Source organism: Macrotis lagotis, chromosome 1, assembly GCF_037893015.1.
Source record: "Macrotis lagotis isolate mMagLag1 chromosome 1, bilby.v1.9.chrom.fasta, whole genome shotgun sequence".
NCBI lineage: Eukaryota > Metazoa > Chordata > Mammalia > Peramelemorphia > Peramelidae > Macrotis > Macrotis lagotis.
Window position 1 is genome coordinate 23,184,699 of NC_133658.1, and position 15,688 is coordinate 23,200,386.

Genomic DNA, 15,688 nt, shown 5'->3' on the forward strand with positions numbered 1-15,688 from the left:
ACAGGGCCTGGTACTCTATTCATCCTATTCAGATCTTAAAATTTTAAAAAGAAATATTTACCTTGTTTCTATTATTTATGAACACATAGCGATCCACTTTTCCAAACTGAAGTCCAACACAAACTACCTCCTGCTCAGTGTAGCCATCATCTGGTAAGTTACCAAGATGCACAAACTGATAGTGGATTCTATCTAGATTGGCCTGTGTAGATACATAGATGTTAATTGTAAAAGAACACATTGCAAAAACTGAATGCACATTAAGTTCCCAAGAACAAACCCTCTCCCTGAGTAGAAAAATAATTACCCTACCACTGTCTAAGTTCTCATGTTTAAAACAGAAAAAAAATCAATGAAATGCTACAAGCTTCATGTAAAACTTAACCTCAACTATTAAGAATCATCAGTAACTCTCAAAAGATGTAGTCATGGTATTGACTCAACTTTAATACTTAATATGTGGTCCAATCATGAAGATTTCATGAAGAATTAATCTATTTCTTCTATTTTCTATAACTAAAAAAGTTCAGTGATCTCTAGAAAATGTGTCCCAGATTTTGTAAGACAAATGAAAATAGCAGTTTTCTGATCTATTAAACAAATATGGGAATTAATAAATTAAAAACAAAACTCACCTCAAGAGAAGATTCTTTAATCAAAGATGTGAATATAGCTTCCTAAAAAATAAAAGTTGAAAAGTTAAAGGTATATTTCTCTAATATTTAGCCCATGAATTTTTAAGACAGGCACCTCTATTCCCCACAAAATTCCTTATCCAATAGTCACAGAAAATAGTTGGAAAAGATTTCAGAATTCACAGTACTCCTCACCCTGTTTTACAAATGAGGAAACTGATGCCCATAAAAGTTAAGTGACTTGCCCAAGGTCACACAACAACTTGGCAGAGTAGAGATCAGAACCCAAGTTTTGAGTTATTAGCCCCACTGATCTTTCCCCTAAACCAAAGACGTTGTCTTTCATTTATTTTTTTTTACCTGGTCAACAATAATACTTGTTGAATATAACTCCCTGATTTTCAAATTTGGTCTTACTCTACCTATCCAACCTTAGTTTCCATCACTCTTCTATTACACGTAGTGGGAAATAAGGTTGGATAGGTAGGGGGAGACTAGATTGTGGAGGACCTTGAAAGTCAGGCAGAGAAGTCTGAACGTGATTCAGAAGAAAGCCACCACAGGTTCTTTAGGAGGGACACAAGGAAAGACGACAGTCAATCCGGCAGAGAGGTGCAAGACGACTAAAGTGGAGGCAGAGAGATCAGCTAAAGATCTAGGTGTTAAGGTAATGAGGACAGTGGGAAGGCAAAGGCAGCAAGTCACACTGACATTTCAAAGGAAGAAATCAAGAGGGTATAATGATATTAGCTATAAAGGAAAAGAATCAGTAATAACTGCATATTTCTTAGTCTGAAAAGACATGTAGAGCAGTATATCCAAGATAAATTGGGAATTCTGTATTGTACATGCCCAGAAAAGCACTGGAAATCAAAGTCAAATGAAAAACTAATGAAAATTTGATAAGTATAATTAAAAAATATTCACCACCACCACCCCCCCTCACTAACTAGGGAAATCATTGTTTTTGGCATCTTTAGAACCTACCTATTTTTATTTAAGGATTAATGGTTCTATGATCATTAAAAGACAACGTTTTCCTGATATTCAAACTCAAAACCAATTCCAGTCAATGTTTTACCTCATCCTTTAGGTTAATATTTTCAGGAGCCATATTTATTGAAAGCTGATTTCCATCCATAGACATTGGGAAGCAGGTATAAAATTTCACCATAGAGTCTGCAGACTTCCTATTTATTTCCATGTATGCCTTTCAAAATAGAAATTACAAGACAAATAAAAATTAGATTTTATTAGATTTTATTAGATTTTATCATTTTAAAAAAACAGCATGAGATGTTAGCAATGTTTTCCTCTATAAAATATTAACCACAAGGTGGGATTTATTGCTTGTGGCAGTTCAAGACCATATAGGTTTAATCTCTCTTCTGCTCCCAGTTGCCCCCAGCAACCCCCATCCCTTAACCCACTGGGGTCTTATCAATCTGCTAGATTGCACAAGCAACAGTATTTATAGGCTCCATGGATATATTTTAAGGAAAAGTTGTGCAAAAGAAAATTTCATTTGAAAAACACCATGAGATGTATATAAACCTTGCAATGCACATTTTTAAACTATGCTGAACACACTATAAGGCAACCTCCAGCTACTTTTATGACAAACCTGTAGCTCTTCCTGGATCCCTTCAGTCACCCCAGTATCTCTGCTAAGACCATCACCTTCTCTATGAATCCCTTGACCTACAGCAGCAGTTTATCAAATTCCATGAACCTTCCCAAACTCATTAAAATACTACTGGATTTACTCTAGTTACAATAAATAACCTTTACTTTAGTTATTCCATCCAACCAGGTACTTAAACTTATGTCTTAGGGAAAAGGCACTTTATCTGTCCTAAAGGGCAAAACCCCTAAGTTTATATAAAACCATTTAATAACTAGAAGAATACCACCCTAAATGCCATAGGATTCCCCTCCCCTTAATACAGCCTGTGATTTGAGGAATTGCTGATAAGGAAAAATTCTCCCCAAGGCAGATTGGCCCCATGGCCAGGCACTGCCTGAGGCAAGATTTGTGCCGTGGTGGCCCTGACTCCACTTGGCCATACCAGCTCTCAAATGAATGCAGTGACTTCTTTAGAATGGCTGCTTAAGATTACTAACTGAATTTTCAAGTGAAGAGTAGGCTGTTACCTTCCTTTCAGCCAACCTAATGTTTGAAGGGGACCATTTCTGATCTCAGGCTTCAAAAGTAGAATCGTGGAAAATGACCCACTTGAGTTATTCACTATCTTAAATTCTCAAGAAGAAATTGTACTCAGTGGACTCTGAAGAAAACACATCCTCCTCCCCCACCATAAACTGCAGCCTGACATGATAAATGAACAATGCCATCTGTACAACACATTAAATTCTGAACTTTTACCACATGGTTTGTCTTAGGGGTGGGAGGGCCCAGCACCCCAGGTCTCCTGACCAGGCTGGGAAGTGCAAGGGGCCAATTCCCGACTGAGAGGAGCCCTGACCCTGGCCAGGGTAGCCTGCAGTCTCCTCCAACCTCAAGAAGCCCCTGGGGTTGGTGCTAGATTCAAGGGAGGACATTCAGTAGGCTTAACGTTCATGGCAACTCAGGAAGACCAAGGACTCTAGCTTCCCTAAACAAATCTAACAATAACCAACCTTTTGAAATGAGAAACAAAAAACAGCTTGCTCTTTTCAGAAGCAGGAGATAGGGTTAGGTTTTAAGTTAAGAAGCCCCAGATTCAAACCCTACATGTGACGACACTGGATGATTCTGGGTCTGTTAATTAATCTTTATACATTTTTAAGCAATTAACTGGACTGTGCACAGATCCTTCATGTATTCATTTTTTCTTCAACCTACATTAAAAGGAATATAAGACCTAATCTCAGCTTCTTTAAGGGTGCATAAAAAACAAAACTGTGGTAAATCAGAACTGGTTAAAAAAATGAATACAGAGAAATCCTACAGATATAAAACAGAAAAGCTGGAAGGTGTTCCAACTTCTGGGATTATCACAATTTGTACCATCTCCAATCCCAGTCTACTGATGCAGATTACAATCTTCCTACAATTCCTTGCTGGCGAAAAAACACAAACCTCAAAAGAAGCAGAACTATAAGAATTTACACAATGACTATAATCATGTGATAATCACTTTTAATTTTTCTCCAATAGATATAAATGTACAGAGAGGTGATGATTTAGGCTTTACAGGAAAACTATTTGTATTATTTTCCTGTTTTAGCACACTATGTTTCCAATTATTTTATTTTTTTAATTGAGTTTGCATGAAGTTTTGTCACAAGTGAGCAAAAAAACTGATTCCAATGGCTGCATTTGGCATTCTATGACCCCCCCCCCCCCATAATTTCAAATCTTCAGTAATTTGCCTGGATTCACAAGAGGAAAGAGTAAGCCAGTGCGAAGAACAACTACCTAAATTAATGGAAGTTTTAAATATGGCCTGTAATATTATGTGGATGTACAAATATATCTTCTACTAATTCTCATCACCTACTTCATTATTGTTATAGTAATGATAAAACAAGACCTAAAAAAAACTTTACAGGGCAAGGAATATCTTTATTTTTCTTTTTGAAACCTCACATCTTTGCATTCAACAAACTGCAGAAGTAATACTTTGTTCTGTTACGCAAGCATTTTTATGTATATTAGCACAGACATTAAAAAATGATTGTCAGTATTTACTAAGACCAAATTTGACTTTAATCCCCCCAGCTTTTTGGGGGGGGCTAAGTGACTTGCTCAAGGTCACACAGCTAGGTAATTATTAAGTTTCTGAGGCCAGATTTGAGCTCAGGTCCTCCTATCTTCAGGGTCAGTGCTCTATCTACTGCACCAACTAACTACTCTAAAATTTGACAGCTTTAATAATTGCTGTTTCTTAACAACTGAAATTAATTTAATATCTTAAATATGTACATCTTAATTCAGCAATTCACAGAAAAAGTAATATTTTTTAAAGAGAAGTTCTACAGACCACTTGAATATGCAATCGAAGCTTTCCTTACTGCAAAAAAAAATTTCCTACCTTTTTATGAGATGATAAAATCAAAATATCCTTGAAACCACCAAATGGTTTTGCCAGATTGGAAACTTCTTCTGTAGAATAGCCTTTATTTGGCAAATTTGAAATAAGGACAATGCACATTTCTTCAGTTTCCTTTAAATCAAGATTAGGATACAGTTATTTCCTTTTAGCTTTCCTTTTATTTCATATTGTTCAAATACTTGTTTTTAAACATTTAAAAGTCAGGAATTTTAATTCATTAAAAAATAGGAGTTACTGTGAGTGTGGAAGACTAGACACATACAGGAATGTAGATTGTTTGGATTCCCTGATTCTTCTCACTATTCAAATTTTTATAACAAAAATTGGTTGCAGAAATAGGGAAAGAATGTACTCAGAATTTAATGATATAAAGACTATCAATAAAAACATTTTGCAAATAATATTTATATAAATGAATTCTTTGCTTAATTCAGATTTCTTGTATATCTTTATCTACATTATTTTCACAATGATAAAGGGACATGTGAGGCAAAGACAAATTCTTTCTAAACTTCCCAAAGAAATAGAAATTTGACATCATAACCAATATCCTAAATTGTCTATTAGGGGAAAAGGAAATGGTATTTTTATCGCATTCCCACAATTTCAACTTTCAAAAAACTATAATGCAATTACTTCAATTCAAATTAATATTGAAACCCACCTTGCCAAATGAATCCTCATTTTCAGTCATCCCTGAAACAGCTTCATGGAGACAAAAACAATTGAAAAGTCATCTATACAAGCACATCTGACAAACAAAACTAAAGCTGGCTTGTAAACACAGACAAGTGATTTTTAGCTTGTGCAGGATGATCAATTTATTACTTTGAAGGATACATTTTTACAATTATGATGAAATATATGGAGAGGGAAAAATGCATCAAATCTACAAGATTCCTACAAACTTTACTAACAGAATGAAAACCATGTCACACTCCACATTTGACTTGGTCATAAAATAGGGCAGCTAATTTTATTTAGTTAAAATCATCCCTTGGTGGCGCAGTGAATAGAGCACCAGGCCTTGGAGTCAGGAGTACCTGGGTTCAAATCCGACCTCAGACACCTAATAATTACCTAGCCGTGTGGCCTTGGGCAAGCCACTTAGCCTCATTGCCTTGAAAAATTAAAAAAGTATAAAGAAAAAAGAAAAAAATCATCCCTTGGGTTTACAAGCCAAATTAACACATGAACAAAATTTATCTTTTCACCTACCTGAAACATGTTCTTTATGTTCTTTAACAGAGCCCTCGGTGATCTTGGTTTCAGGAATGTTTTTGGCTTCTGAAATGCTTCTGATTTCAGTGTTTTCTGTTATGAAAATTTTTCTTTTTAATGCATCACAAAAGCAGACTAAGACAAAAAATAAATCTAAATCTAAATTATCATCTAACCAAGTCTACTGCTTACCTTTGTCAACTAAAGTCTTGGTAAGTTGATCTGATTCAGTCAGCAATGGTGCAGGTTTCTCTTTAAAAAAAATTCAGCAAAATGAAAAAAAGTCTATCACATGAATATTTCAAGCAGTTTGATTTTTTGAAAGCAAATATTAAAATGGTAGTCTAAGTTTACCTTGCACTGTCCCAATCTTATTAGAGTCTTTAATTTGGGGATCTATTGGTTTTTTGCTTTCTATTGTCTTCTTTCCACTAGGTTTTGCTGTTAGAAATAGATTTAAAACAATTATTCCAACATCCATTGCATGCACAGCTTACTCAATCATATAGCTTGTTTTACACCTAGGTACTGCCATATTTGGAGTTCAGCTTTCCTCTGATATTTTTTTCGTTACCATTCATTCACTGGTTTCATTCTTTTCAGCATTAAATTTATGAACTTCATTGTGTCAGAAACCATTTTTTAGATAATGTAGTAGACCTCATTCTGCAGAATTGAGACTAAAACGGTCCTCAAAAGATCATTGCTTTCACCTTCTTCCTCCACTGGCAGAATCCACTCACAGAATATGATTTAGATTTTTTAATAGGTAATGTATTTTGTTTCAATCATATTCAATCTGAGAAATAGCATACTTTAAACATTTAGTCTTCTACTTCAGAGATAATGTTAAGGAAGTCTAAATTCTTATAAAGTATTTGCCTTGTTTTAAAAGATAACAATAAAAAACAAGATATGGTAAGGAGGACCCCAAATGAAAATCCAAAATGACAAAACAAACTTATTAAACTCTGACCTGGAAGGTTCTTCATCTAATGATTTAGAAGATCTTCAGACAAAAGCTTTTGGTAAAGTCTTTTTTAAAAAGAAATATTCAAATCTACCCAATTATTTAGGGCCAAAACTAAAGAGATTTTTGAAACTTGAATGAGTTTGGGGAATATCAGAGTTTAGAAGTTGTTTCAGATGACATGTTATTTTAAAGAGTCACATTATGAATAGGTTAAAACCTGCTTTGTGCTTCCAGCAGCCTTACCTGATTTGTTAGAAGTTTTATTACTTTTAGCACTTGCGGAAATCACAGACTTTTTATTAACTGATGACTTTCCTAAATTATAGAAATTAGAGTCAAGACTGGTTCATTTTTTAAAACAAAACTTTGTATTCAGCTATCATTCAATCCTTAATGTCTAAAAAATGAAAGTAAAAACAAGCAGCAAAGTTATACTACTGCTTTCATAACTAGAAACGTCATCTTTAAAGCATGGGACATTCACAGGTTAATAAATAACAGATAAGAAAAAAATGAATATATTATAAGAAAAAGTTTGCTACCAACTTCTTGGGGGATATCACAAAGTCCCCAAGAAGTTAAGCTACAAGAGTCAGGATGTCTAGAACTCTAGAATGCTCCATATATTCCTTCCAGAAGGAGCCTGGGCAGGTCCCTAGCTCTTAACAGAACGTTGAAAGTGATTCTCAGTGGCCCCAGAAATAGTGTGTCACAACTCCAACTCCACAGCAGTTCTACAGGCCACCTAAGCTTTTCTGACCCTTCAGTGTCCAGTGACCACAGCCTCCTACCCTGAAAGGCTATTCAAATTGAAAGGGCTCCACACAGAGCTATAGCTAGAAACATCAAGTCCCCAAGTCTGTGCCTTTGTCAGCACCAACAGTTACCAGAGTGAGTCAATGAGTGTGGAGACTAATTCCACCTATCGAGTCTGTCCTGAGGTATGCTTGACCTTTGTGAGATGCCAAAGTCCTTCAATGAAGTCTTCCCTGGCCATTTGGCAAGACAGCTCACCCTCGATGGAGAAAGCGAATGTATAAAGTGGCCTGAAGAGTCAACCACACTCAAGAGCTGGTACCATTCCTCCCAAAGGCTCACTAGAATGACAAGTCCACTGGTCACAACCTCAGACAACCTTGGCACTCCAAGTTTGACCCTGATTAGGAGGGCCTCAGCTCTCTTCTTTCAGGGTACTGCTTAAGGCTGTGCTAACTTACAGGGAGTCCCTGCCCTCATATTGAAGATGACCAGCACACCACACCAATGGAGACTAGAACTACTCAAAGGAAGAGCTTTCCCCTACTCCCCAAACAATCAAATTCATGGCTGGTGGACCAATACTTCATCTCATGGATTTAATTTTATTTATAGCAAGAGTAGCATGTGGAACAAGTTCATCAATTTATCTCTTCCTGAATTACAACACATTACAGTGTCCATGAAGGGCAATCCTAGGCAAAAATTGCAGGAGAAATATCACCTTGCCAATTTTGCAAAAGGTAATTATAAATTATGACCTCAGTCACGGAGAGGGGGCTGGAGATACATTTAATATCTCGGCTGAGAAGTTACTACCCCTATCACCTGGCTTAGACTGTTACAACTTATTTGGGTGATTATAAATGAAGAAACAACATTATATATTAAGTCATAACTTTCTGAAATTTTCTGGGTGGTTATGTAAACTTCTATTTTTCAATAGCCTTGCCCATTACATGAAAAATCTAACACCATTCCTAAACTCTGCTTAAATTTTTAAATTCTCTAATATATTGAGTATATGCCTAATCCACAACACACCAGCAGGCTTCATCACTTTGGCTGTGACTTGTTCAGTTTTTGTTAAATTGGCTGAAGCAACAAGAAAGAGGTATTATCAATCTCAAATCACAAGTCTAGCTTAAACAATTGCAACCTGGAGTCAAGAGATCAATGATTTTAAAGAGGCAACAAGAAATTCATCATTAGTTGCAATCATTATGAAATGGATGGTGCTACCTCCGAGAGTCAGACATCTCAACTACCATTTGCTGCCAGGCACCGAGAGCGAAGCTAGGATGTTGCTGGGTAAACAAAAGATTCAAACAGAATTCCAATCAATCCTGAAAACCTTAACAAAGATTCTCCAGCTGTCTGTCTTGCCTTCCTCCTTAGACCTGCAGCATTTCTACCAAATACTTCTGCTTTTCTTGGCAAACCCAGGTCCAAATCTTTGGTCCAAGGGAGAGATCAAGAGCATCATGAGTCATAGTCCAGACCTCTAAAGCTGACAATTTCCCCTAGGATTCAGACCCACAACCTCCAGGCGTGCTTGCACCTTCTTTCCAGCTATCAACATGCAGGGTTCCAAAGGAGATTCCCTGATATTCTCTAAGAGCAAAAAATGTTATAAGCAGAGCACATCTCACAATAATTATTCCTTCTCAATCTCGTTATTACCAAAACCCTTCTAGTTGAGTTTTCAAAGTATATGGGAATTAATTTCTTTTTCTCCATTTACAAAAAGTCAGTTTGTCTCAATTGTGAATACAGTTGAATACCAGATTTGAGTTCTAGTTCCCCATATGACACTAAATAAGAAGCTGCATGACCTTGGAAAATCCGCGATTCTCCAGATCCTACTAGCTCTCATGTATAAAATGAGAACAGAGCTCCATTCCAGAAGTTATCTCTGCTCCTGGGGCTGGCTCTGCAGGCCTCCTCACATCCATGTTAGTGCTCCTCATTCACTTGTATGCCAAACAGCCCTCAGGACAAGTCTCACTCTGAACCTCCTTTTTCTGACATGTGGCAAAGTGTTGTCTGTGTTCCCCCAGTACTGAATAATCAGCTTTTGTCACTTCCAAGTCCAGTTTGTCTTTCCAAGGCTTTTCTGCTTCTACCAAGTCAACCATGGCTTAGGCTGTGTTAATAACTTGCCCTGGTTTCTTTCTTTCTTGTACTTACACTCTCTCTCTGTTTTCTCATAAATACACTTTGTCCAACCTCAGTAAAAATCACACAACTGTTCTCCTTTGTTGCCTTGGGCCTCTGAAGGTTTAGAATCAAAGTTAGGAAAGGAAAAAATATAAATCAAATTTAGCAGAAAAGAAATCCTGCAGCCAGGTCTACTTACCAGTGGACACTGACATTACAGATTCAGTCTTTGAAGCTTCCGCATCTTTTCTAATGAAAAAAGTAGAAAGGTTTTTTTTAAAACCACTGCCTTTATTACAAATTCAAGAGGTTAAAATTACTCTCAATTTTTAAGAACTGCACTATTTAATCTGCAAATAGCACAACAGCATCTTAAGATATCTTATTTTAGTAAGAAGACCTGAGTAAGTCTTAAGATAAGTTGGAAGAAAATGCAACTTAAGACTCAACAACTGTGACAAACAATACGCATACAAAGGTAAGGATGAGAAAGTTCCTCTATTCTTTGAGTAGACAAGGGAAAGAGAGGAGAGCCAAAGGACACTCTATGGAGTGTCAAGCAGTCATTACATTTATTATGCGTTATTGTTTATCTTTATTTATAGAAGGTTAATTGAGAGGGTGAAAAGAATAAAAAAAAAATAGCTGATGTTCAATGTGTGTGAGATCTAGCATGACAGACTTAGCTCCTCTCAGCAGTTCAATAAGCAAAGACAATTCTAAAAGATTGGTGATAGAAAATGCCATTCACATCCAAAGAAAAACACTGGAGTGTCTGAATACAGACTAAAGCAGACTGTTTTTACTTTTTTTTTAGGGTTTTTTTTTTGCAAGGCAAATAGGGTTAAGTGGCTTGCCCAAGGCCACACAGCTAGGTAATTATGAAGTGTCTGAGGTCGGATTTGAATTCAGGTACTCCTGACTCCAGGGCTGGTGCTCTATCCACTTCACCACCTAGCCTTCCAGTTTTACTTTTTTAAAATTTGCTTTCTGTTTTTTTCCTTTCAGTTTTTTCTTTTGCAAATTCTTCTTTCACATCATGACTAATATAGAGCTATGTTAAACATGGTTATCCACATATATAAACATGGTTATCCACATATAACCTGTATCAGATTATTTGCTGTCCTGGGAAGGGAGAAGGGAAGCAGAAAAATATGGAATTCAAAAACTTTCAAAAAAAATCTATGTTGAAAATTTTCTTTACCTGTAACCAAAATAAAATAAAATGGCTGTTGTTAAAAATGAAAGGCATCCAACACTATAAATTAAAATGTTAAGTTTGTTCATAAAACAAGCAATTCTTAAAAGACCATCCTTTAGTTCAGAACCCCATTCCCAAAATATAGCCTTAGAAACACTTACTTTGAAGTCGATGGTTTCTTTGTTTCAGAAACTACTTTTTTCCCATCTTTGTTCTAAAAATAAAAGAGATTGATTTTAAAACACCCAACTAACAGACTTAAGTCTGTTTCTATCAATGGTACTATTATTGACCCAAAATCCAAACCTTAGTTTGACAGTCTTCCTTCCTTTCTATATCTATTGAGTCATGTCCAAATATGCCTTCTCTCTCTCTCTCTCATTAGATATTATTACAGCTTTCACTTAGAACTGGTCATCTCATCCCATATTCTGGCTCTTCTTTCCATCTCAGTTGATATCCTTAAAAGTTATTTGCATTCAATGTTGTCAAATTCTCTCCTCTCACTCTTTCCAAAAGTGTGATGTTATAGCTTCTGACATTACCTTGCAATTCAAATTGCTTTCTCTAAGTTACCAGGGATTCCTATTAGCCAAACAAGAGGGTCTTTTCTCAGTTCTTATCCTTTGTAATTTATCTTTTCCATTAACAAACACTAGTGAAGGCCTTTTCTAGACATTGTTTGGGTTTTTCAAGGCGATGGGCTAAGCGACATGCTCAAGGTCTGAGGAAAGATTTGAACTCGGGTCCTCCTGTCTCCAGGGCCAGAGGCTCTATCTATTGCTGCACCATCTAGCTGCCCTGATTGCCTCTTCTAGAGACTCTTCTCTCTGGGTTTTCATGAGACCATGTTCATTCACCTAGTTTGCCTCCTACCTATCACAATACTCCTTAGTCTCCTTTGCTGGTTCACCATATCCACATCATGACTCCCAACTGTTGTCCCCCCACAGTTTTCCAAGTCCCTTTCATAATACTCTCTCAAAGTAACCTCATCAAGTCCCATGAGTTTTGCTCTAGCTATTTGCTCTTTGAGCAAATACATATCCAACACACATATCCAACCTTAGTTTCTCCATTGGGTTTCAATCCCATTTTACCAATTGCCTGTTGGAGATTTCAAGACTGATGTCCAAAAGACATAAACTCACTATATCTACAACTAAGCTCCTTATCTTTCCCCCAGACATTCCCCCAACTCCCAAATTTGCCCTATTTCTATCAAAGACAACACTATTCTAATGAGTCAATTTTACTAGATAATTTCACCATCACCTTGGACTCCTCAATTTCCCCTATATCCATCAACCTCTGCTGTAAAAACTGGTCTCGCTCTCTTCTTATGCCTGACTTCCATAAGGAAGCTGTACTCCTTGCCATGGCAAACCGTTCTTCATGTCCAAGTGGATCCCAACTCTGCTCTATCTCCTCCAGACTGCTCCACTACTATCACCCCCACCTCTCACTTATCTTCTTTCTCTTTACTGTTTCTCTACAGATTACACACACTTCCACAGTTCCTCATATCTCTCTACTCTGCTGTAGCTAAACTCCTTGAGAAAACCATCTGCACTCAAAGCCTCTACAGTCTGACTTGTAACCTGAACGTGTGAAAGAAGCCACTCTCTGCAGTGGCTTACCAGTGATCTTAAGTCAGACAAACCACTTCTTTCCATCTCCTTTACTGCTGGTCATCACTACTAACTAAAAGGAATCTCCAAGGTCTCTGTCATAGGCCATCTTCTCTTCTCCCTCTAGATTATTTCACTTGATGGTCAGCTCCCATGAATACAATGATCATCTTTATTCTGAGTTTCCTCCTACGTATCCCACCCTAAACTCTCTGCTGAACCTGCTTTTGCATCTCCAAGTATCTATTAGACATCTCAAACCAAATGTTCTGTAGACATTCTAAACTCAACATATTCCAAACCGAACTCATTTATCTTCTCACAAACAGCCCCCCTACTTCCTAATTTTTCCTCTTACTGTTGGAGGCACCACCATCCAGTCATGCAGGCTTACAATCTGGGTTGCCATCTTTCACTCCTCCCTCTCTCTCTCTTGAAATTTGTTGCAAAGGTCTGTCAATTTTTACCTACAAAACAGCTCTCACTTGTGCTCCTCTCCCCTTACACAACCACCCCCTTCCCACTGAAGCAGGTTAGCATCACTTCCTGCTTGGACTACTGTAAATAGTATGCTGGAGGGTCTCCCCAAATCTAGTCCATTCTCCACTTAACCATCAACTTGGTCTTCCTCCTGTGTAAGTCAGACTGTGTCACATACCTCCCACTCTATTCAACAAACTCCAGTGGCTCCCTATTGCTTTTTGGATCAATTGTAAATTCTTCCCCTGAGGTACAAAGCCGTTCATAATCTGTCCCTCTCATCTTTCCAGGCTCCTCACACCCGCCTCCAACATGCTCCTCTATCTAGTAACATCAGCCTTCATGCTGTTTCTCAGACAAGACCCACTAACTCCTGACTGGAGGCTGGCTCTTCACTGCAATGTACTCCTCCCACATCCTTGCTCCCTAGCTACCTTCAAGTCCCAGCTAAAAATCTCACCTTGACAAGATGATTCTTGATGAGACCTCTTAGTTCTAGTGCCAGCCATGCCCCTCCCAAATCTCCAGTTTTCCTATCTCTGTTTTATCTTGTCTATGCTGGCTTCTTTGGGAGCAGCTGGAGAGCTCGTCTGTCTTTCTTTGTAACCTCAGTCACCCTTTAGCAAATCATGAAGATATTAAATGAATGATTCTTACCTGCTTCCGCTTTTTCTCTTCCTCACTCTCACATTACACATTTTCATGCCTTTATGTTAGCGGCCTTCCTATCTCTGGCTCATAAAATCCGTTCTCTACCTTTGCTGATCCACCTCACAACTAATGTCTTCCTTCCCACAGTATCTTGTATTTAATCATTTTGTGTCTATGTGTCCATGCTTCTATATAGAAATGTCTTTAATGTATAGGTTGTTTCAAAAATATGAATGAGCTTCTGAACTTTAGTAGCTATTAAACAGTTAAGTTGGTAAAACTCAAAATGGCACTAAGTCTTCAGAGTCACCTTCTATTTTTATATGCATGTCTTCTCCATTCAAATATTAAATTCATTTTCAAGTTGGGATCACTCCAATTTTTTTTTATTATGCCCTCCAGAGTCTAATAAATGAAGCATTACAATCCATGTATTAACTCTCCATATTGTTACAAAATTAGAAACGGAATTTTAAATATTTCATTGTGTCTGAAATATATTTCCTAAAATAAAAATGGAAAATGGAAAATGGAAACAAAGAAAATTTGGGGCTGTTTCGTAATATGGCTGAGAGGTCAAAAGCTATTAGTAACATCAGTACTGATTATCCAGTAAAGATTCATTCTTGAATTCAGAATGGCAACAAAGGTGACAAACAAAAGACCAAGGTTTCTTAAACTTTTTTTTTGTACTCTAAAGCCCTGGCTCCACTTTTTGGCAGTCAGTTGAATCCTATAGATCCTTTCCCTTCTCAGAATAATGTTTTGAAATACTGAAGGTAGCACTGAAATAGTGTTACCAAAATAGCTCAAAGTCCATTTTCCTGTCCTTTGGTCCAGTGACTATATCATCCATACTCATTCATTCTCAGATTACACACCATCTACATGTGCAGCACAGTGGAATAACTAGAATGTTCAAGGACAGCACAATAATCAGAAAATACTAGCTATAAGTACTTTTCTAAAATACAACAATATGCAATCGCTCCAATAAAATTTTTTTCATCTTTTAAAAAGCCTCAAAAAGCTTTATTTATGGAGCTCAGCTATGAAATTTAGAAAGTCATTTCCCATATGTTGCATCCTGACCACAGTGAGGATGCCCAGGCTCCCTGAGGAATGAATTACCTGAACAGTGCTTGGCAGTTTCTTCTTCCCTGCTGCACTGATCTTCACCCGCTTCCCTTTCACCTGCACCGGTGTTGTTTCACAGTATTTCACGGCAGCTGCCACAGCCTCTTTAAACTTCATTTCCAAGTAGGCCTAAAAGAAATGGCAAGTTTATGCCTCATCTCCTTAAAGTCATGTTAAAAAAGTGTTAGACATGTAAATGGACTGGTGATTCCCTCAGTGTACTAATTTTCCTTGCTAATTTCCTGTTTGATACTTATGGTGTTTAAGAGTGGAACCCCCTCTTCCCAAGTTCTCCACTTAGAGCACCCACAAGGCTAAGCAGATGGCTGTGGGCATTCCAACTACAGTTTGGGAAACCAACAGAAGATTCTGTCCAAGAGTCACCCCTGGGAAAGTAGATGAGGCCCAAGCAACCCCCAGAAGAGCAGGCCAGGAGAGAGTAAGGCAGAACCATGAAGCAGAAGAGTTGATCTATAGATAGCATTATGAGGAGCAGAAGAGGTGGATCTTATTTCTTTCACCCTGCTTCCTTATCTAGCCTTGTATTTCATGATCTGTTCACATCAATGGTTTGCTTCCTTATTTTCTATTCATCTTTACACTTAACAATAAATAATGAGGAATCACTATAAAAGCGACAATCTGCCCTATAGCTTTATTTGTAATGAAGCATGCTATAGAAGCAAGATCCCCAGGTTAAACCTTGCCTCAAATACTTCCTAGATGTGAGACCTCTCCCAACTTCTGACTCCTCATTTGAAAATGAGTTTAACACCCACTAA

At 37.4% G+C, this 15,688-nt stretch overlaps 1 protein-coding gene across 7 annotated transcripts in view; it reads right to left on the minus strand.

Moving 5' to 3' along the window:
- ZNF638 (zinc finger protein 638) overlaps positions 1-15,688 on the minus strand; it is a 146,688-nt gene that overhangs the window by 30,985 nt on the left and 100,015 nt on the right. For 6 of the 7 annotated variants that reach the window (XM_074195911.1, XM_074195917.1, XM_074195916.1 and 3 more), the window contains 12 exons: positions 14,901-15,035; positions 11,169-11,221; positions 10,003-10,052; positions 7,131-7,202; positions 6,269-6,355; positions 6,107-6,166; positions 5,912-6,007; positions 5,358-5,398; positions 4,673-4,804; positions 1,717-1,845; positions 636-677; positions 62-202 (listed from right to left, as the gene is read on the minus strand). In XM_074195911.1, the coding sequence (XP_074052012.1) occupies positions 62-202; positions 636-677; positions 1,717-1,845; positions 4,673-4,804; positions 5,358-5,398; positions 5,912-6,007; positions 6,107-6,166; positions 6,269-6,355; positions 7,131-7,202; positions 10,003-10,052; positions 11,169-11,221; positions 14,901-15,035 (1,038 nt within the window). The remainder of the gene's footprint in view (positions 1-61; positions 203-635; positions 678-1,716; positions 1,846-4,672; positions 4,805-5,357; positions 5,399-5,911; positions 6,008-6,106; positions 6,167-6,268; positions 6,356-7,130; positions 7,203-10,002; positions 10,053-11,168; positions 11,222-14,900; positions 15,036-15,688) is intronic. The other variant, XM_074195913.1, reaches the window with a different exon arrangement.